Source organism: Anthonomus grandis, chromosome 11 (genome assembly GCF_022605725.1).
Source record: "Anthonomus grandis grandis chromosome 11, icAntGran1.3, whole genome shotgun sequence".
NCBI lineage: Eukaryota > Metazoa > Arthropoda > Insecta > Coleoptera > Curculionidae > Anthonomus > Anthonomus grandis.
In genome coordinates this window covers 28981901-28988203 of record NC_065556.1, presented here as the reverse complement: position 1 = coordinate 28988203, position 6303 = coordinate 28981901, and the positions used below count along the sequence as shown (strand labels likewise).

General features: G+C 32.4%; 1 protein-coding gene across 1 annotated transcript; it reads left to right on the top strand.

The window, feature by feature from the left end:
* The first annotated feature begins 2901 nt into the window (after positions 1-2901).
* LOC126742325 (uncharacterized) lies at positions 2902-5822 on the top strand. The gene is made up of 3 exons (XM_050448970.1): positions 2902-3288; positions 4067-4303; positions 5512-5822. Exons 1-3 carry the CDS (start codon positions 2946-2948, stop codon positions 5613-5615), a joined length of 684 nt encoding a protein of 227 aa, XP_050304927.1. The 5' UTR covers positions 2902-2945; the 3' UTR covers positions 5616-5822.
* The last annotated feature ends 481 nt before the right edge of the window (positions 5823-6303 follow it).

Genomic DNA, 6303 nt, shown 5'->3' with positions numbered 1-6303 from the left:
TAAATAGTTAAAAAGTAGGAAATAATTTGTTTTTATTGTAGTAGAATATTCGAATTATTTTTAAATTTAATCAAAACATTTTTGATCATAATTCCGTAACCAGCAGAGCAATTTTAAAAATTTTTTGTAAACAGACTTCATATTTTATGTAGATTCGTATTTAAGAATAAAAAACACGTCATTCCATTTAAAATAAGGAAGTGACCCTCCCCCCCCTCTTAGGGGGGTGAACAAATGTCAAAAATATCACAAAAAGTGCCCCCCGGTATTCTTGAAATGTCACCAAAATGTCAAAAAAAAATTTGCAGCCGTTTTTGACATATCGCATTGTAACACTTTAAAAAACTCACCCTGTATAAGGGATTATCTGAATTTAACACATTACCTGTGATAATAAAAAACTGTGATAATCTAAACCGGTTCAAAAAGCTCCTAAAAAAATTTCTTTTAAATAACTGTTAGTACAGATAGTTATATTTATTTATTTTAATTTTAGCCCGTTTTTTATTTATTTTATTTATACATCTTATAAACTATAACTACTTACAGCACTAACTATTTTTACTTATAGCACTTAGACTTATAGCACTGTAGGATTATTCTCGTTTCTTTTGTTTCTCGTCCAATATTTTACATGTTTATTTTTAATTTTACACATTTTAGCCCGTTTTTAATTATTTTATTTATTATTTGTTAATAAGTTAAGTTTTATCTTTGTTTAATTTTATTGTTGCCCGCTGGTATTTGTATTAATAATGTTTTTGTTAAATTAGGTACTGTAGGTTTATTCTTGTTTCGTTTTGTTTGTGTCCTGTACATACATTACACTTTTTATTTTTATTTTTATTTAATTTTCACATATTTACAAATGTTGTTTTTTTTCTATTTCTACTATTGCAATAAGACTAATAAGGCAAACTTGTACTTATATGTAGCTTTTTATGCTAAAAAAATGCTTTATTATTATTATTCTTCCAGGCATTTGAATCAAATTAAAAAAGAATTAAGAAGTTTCATATTTTTTTAAGGCACTTTTGCTACAAAGTTATTTTTTACATGCTTATTTATTTCAGGCATTAAATACTAAATAACTGAGTAAACCCATACATCAAATTTTACAGTATTTAATGGATAGAATAAATAAGTGATTTTTGCTGCAAAAATATCTGAAGAAACCTTTCAAACCTTTTGAACTTCTTCCACAAATACCTGGAATATATGAAAAATTTTATAATTTTTTTCAAGCCTTTTTTCAGGATGAATGACTGAAAATTTTTAAGAAATAATTGATTTTTTTATTTTTGCAAGTATGGTTAAAATAAGGAAAAGAAAATGAAAGCCTCTACATTGTTACGGCTAAAAATTCCAGGAGAAAGTAAAAAAAAATCAAATTTCCCTAAATTCTAAACATCTAAGTCAAGAAGCCAAAATATGAACATATGAAGATATTTCCTCTTTCTTCCAAGAATTTGAATTAAATTAGGAAAGAAGTAAGAAGTTTCATATTTTTTAGGCACTTTTACTACTAATTTATTTTTTACATGCCTATTTATTTCAGGCATTAAATACTAAAAAACTGAGTAAATCCATATATCTAAGTATATAGTTCCTAGAATAAATAAGTGTTTTTTGCTACAAAAATGCCAGAAAAAATTTGAAATATCTTAGGGTTGTCGTAAATTTATTCAATTGCCTAGAAGGAACAGAAAATATTTTTAAACTTCTGCCAGAATTATTTCGAATATATGAAATACTTAATTTTTTTTTTCAGGCATTTTTACCTTGCAAATAATTGAAAAAAATGAAGCTGAAAAATTTCATTTTCCAGACATTTCAAGCCTGGAAAAATAATAATTTTTTCCCATTTTTTTTTAGAATTCTGGACCAAATGCCTGGAAGAAACAAAAATTTGATTGTTTTCACACTTTTACCCCAGAAGCCTAAAAAAAAAATAATTTAATTTAACAAATTGACTATATAATGAGACAAGAACTAATTGACTTACTCCCTTTTTTGATTTCTATGTTGACTTGCCCTAAGGAAGCCAATAAGCAGAAACACGTGTCAACCCTTACTTTTTCAGCTTCCCTACATAAGAAATATCATGCTTTTTTTTTAGTTACACTTTTATAAGTTCAACAAGTGTATGAATTTAGACAATTTTAAGATACTGGTTTTTCTGTAATATTTTTTTCTATTATCACTTTAATAAATGCTTCATTTTTAGGACTTAAACTAAAGATCCATGTGGTCATTTTTAATCAGAATTTTTTTAATGCCATTATAGATAGAAAGCATGATTTTTGTATTATAAGTGGGTTTAATATTAAATGGCAAAATTTAATATGATACAAACGAGAATCGGAGTCAAGAGAACATCATGACGGAAACGACGCTAATAATAATGAATCGGTAGCAGGAGTTGCACTGCTTAAGGATGATGGTGTTAAAAAGACACGCCCAGTATATGATTAAAACTAGCTCGTTGATATTCGAGATACCCGGTGTGACTAGTAATAAAATTTTAGAAAGTTACTAAAGAGATAAGATAAGATCCTTCAAGAAAGTCTGAATAGAGAAAAAGAAGATTTTATAAGGATAGATAAGTTTATGCTAAAAAAACCAAATAAAAAAAACTAAATTCAGGGTTTTCAAAATTGTAAAACATGACTTGACCACCATGTAAATAGTAAAACGCATTAATAATATCCGATCCAGTCTATCCGCTGGCCACGGTCCGAACCAGGTCACCCAAGATGCTGCATGCCGCAGACAATCTCGATCTAATTACCGATTTGTTATTATTTCCCTAGATTTTTATGCTCCACTAAATTCCTATCGAAGAAAACTTGCTTTTGGATTTTTTTGCACTTCACTTTGTATAAGTAGCGGATTAGTGGCGAAACTTGCACCATTTTAGTGTCGGCGTGTGTCACTGCGAGAACATGAAGTTCTTCGTGTTAACTGGCGTGATATTGTTGATTGGCAGGGGGTCGGTGAGGGCGGCCGAAGGGCCCCAAGGGTTCGCCATCTTAGCGAAAGTCTTACGGCAGTACATTAATTCGCAACCGGACGACGTGAAAATCGGTGACGGGGTGCATATTATCAGTACGAGGAGTGAAAACGATGCGAGGGCCTATGGCGACGACACCACTCTGCTGGGAGCGGTCGAGAATTATCTGGATAGTCACGAAGTGAGGATACGATTGCCCGAATTGATGCCCGGAGAGGGTTTCGGTAGGGCGTTCAAGACTGCCATGGACGAAGTCGAGAGTAAGGAGGGTGAAAGTAAGTGAGGCATAGTGGTGTCATTTTGAAAGTAGCACATCTATTTGTAGTAGATTTCTAGATAAGCCTTGAAATTAAATTAATCATTAAAATTCGTATTGCAAATGAAACATAATGTTCCAGGAATTATATTTAGTATTCCACAAATATAATAAATAGTACAGAGCACAGATATGAATTTAATTTTGAGTATATTCGAATCGGAAAATAAATAAATAGAATTCTTGGAATATATTGAATTTATGCAAAAACCTTGTTGGAAATGCATTGATTTTCAGGTGAAATAAATTAAAGCATATTGTATAACTCATATTGAAAATTTACTAACTAAATAAAAGGCATTAAATATGTGATGGTAAAAATGGAAGATTTTAATTAAAAAGCTTTAAAGGCTTTAAGGACCAAACCTTTTAGTGGGTATTTAAATAGAGTAGGAGCCTTTTTGATAAAGTGTATTGAACCATTAAACTTGTGGTCATTTTCAAACTTCAAAAGGCAAAAAATTCAGTTTTGAGTCATATATCAACATAATCTGCCCAATTTTATTTAAAAAATATATAAATTCAGATGATCCCTGCCTATTGGAAGACAGCAAAAATAAACCAACCAGGCAATGATTTATATTTTTTATTATCCTCATTAACTCTAACAGAAAACTTGAGACATTTGAATTCACACGAATATCATCACAAAAATATCATTCATACTCAAATACTGTACTAATAAATTTAAAAAAAATAAATAAACTATAATTCTACTCATATTTCTCAATTACTAGATGAACCACGTGGCGGCGGAGGAGGAGGAGGCGGCGGAGGAAAAGGAGGCGGCGGCGGAGGCGGCGGAGGCGGCGTAATGATGATGGGCCTAATGATGGGCAAACTGTTGGCCGCCCTCGGAATCGGCGGCGTCGGTCTTTTAGCCATGAAAGCTCTGATGGTGTCAGCTCTGGCCCTCATGCTGTCCATCATAATCGGCCTGAAGAAGTTGGTGCATCACGACGACGACGGAGGAGGTAAATTATACGAATACAAATACAAAATCGTTCATCGATTATAAAAAAAAACCGCTTCACATGCTCCTTATACGGGGCATCCCAAAAGTTTAAGTCTAAATTCATTTAAAATTCAGGGGTGTGTTCAAGAAAAAAAAACGCCGATTTTTATTTCAAGTTGCGCATCTTTGTACGTGAAGTTTGTATACACAGGGTTGCTCAAAAATAAATTACGACCATCAATTTTTCAAATGAAAGCGCCTTTTTTCATTTCATCTTTGAATTTCGCGTGGAATTCTACGTATGTTTGATGCATCATGTCCTATACGTAAAGTCAACAGTTATCGAAAAAAAGCCGATTTATGTAACAAATAAAAAAAGAACAAAAATTAAGTTAAATGTTGCCATTCACGGCTTGACAATATCCAAGGCGATCAATAAAGTCTCGTTGCACATTTCCGGAGTAACGGCGAGCACTTCTCTGCGAATCCTCTCTTTCAAGTCGTCTACATTATTTGGCCTATTAACAAATACCTTCGACTTGAGGTATCCCCACAAAAAAAAATCCATTGATGTTAGGTCAGGCGACCTAGCAGGCCATTCGATGGGTCCTCTCCTTCCTATCCACCGATTGAGAAAGGTTTCATCCAAAAATGTACGCATCGTGCGGAGGAGCGCCATCTTGCTGAAAAATTAGTTCTTCGACAGGATAGTCTTGGTCCAATAAAGCTAGTAATGCTGAAACTAATTCAAATTGGAGAAAACGAGATACACTTGTCCTATTAAAGTCTGTTCAAAGAAAAAGGGACCTATTACTCTTCCGCACACCATACATTTAGTTTTTGAGGGTACTGGGTGTTTGGTTGATCCAACCAACAATAAAAAACACGAATGAATGGAAGTTTGCTCTGTATCAAAATTCTCAAAGGTGACTCGCAAGGTGATATTCAATAATAATGTTTGGTCGTCTTTTTTTCGATAACTGTTGACTTTAGGTTAACGGTTTCCTTTACTTAGAACTTCACGTACAAAAATGCGCAACTTGAAATAAAAATCGACGGGTCCGAGCGTTTTTTTTTCTCAAACACACCCCTGAATTTTACATGAATTTAGACATAACTTTTGAGATGCACTGTACATATTAAGGAAAGTATAATTTGTGAACTATCCTATTTTAAATTGATTGATTTATATAAAGTACTTTGATTAATTAATGTTTTTTTTTGTAGGTCATCACGTAATTCATGCTGGCCATGGCCACGAGTACCACCGAAGAAAACGGGAGGCTGCCGAGGTGGCTTATGGCGGATGGGAGAACTATAAGACCCAATAGGATGCTAAGAAACCTGTTTATTTAATTATTTATTGTTAATTTATTTTATTTATTGACTTTACGACAAGACCCACGACGACCCATGACTTCATATTCTTTCAGTGTCACATATCCGTTATCATTATCATAAATCATTTTCCTTTTTGTTGCTATTGTTGCGTGTAAAAACCTACTAATTAATACGAGAATAAATACAGTAAAAAAGAATCTTAATATCCTCATTATTGTAACATTGGCCCGAATACCAGCGAATTTCTCTTGTAAATCTCGCGTCGTAGGGGAACGTCGAGTAAAGTTTGATATTGAAAAAATCGTTTTTTATTATACAGTGAAAGTACCCGTGCAGATTTACGCCACGTTACCCCACTCAATTTCTCTTTTTAATAATAAAAGATCGACGAATTCAATTTCTTACATATGTCCTCGATCTGATGAAGACTGGTTTTTTCATATAAATATAGAAAGCGATAGAATGTTCGCTCAAAGAGATATATATATATATATATAGAGTTCTCTTTTAGTTGCTGTTTTATAGCAAAAAATATAAGCTTAGTAAACGACTTTAAGAAAAAAAAGGGGCAATTTCAATATATATATATATATAAATAAATCCCCATTTAATGAACCTACTGACAGTAGACTTAACATCGTTATACGTTTGGCAAAATGTAATTTGGCCCTAAAAGAG

What these genes read in the sequence shown, in the direction of transcription:
- LOC126742325 (XM_050448970.1), top strand. Translation starts at nt 2,946, where the DNA reads ATGAAGTTCTTCGTGTTAACTGGCGTGATATTGTTGATTGGCAGGGGG. An exon ending in CGAGAGTAAGGAGGGTGAAA is followed by an intron (nt 3,289 to 4,066) that starts GTAAGTGAGGCA and finishes CTCAATTACTAG; the next exon opens with ATGAACCACGTGGCGGCGGA. An exon ending in TCACGACGACGACGGAGGAG is followed by an intron (nt 4,304 to 5,511) that starts GTAAATTATACG and finishes TTTTTTTTGTAG; the next exon opens with GTCATCACGTAATTCATGCT.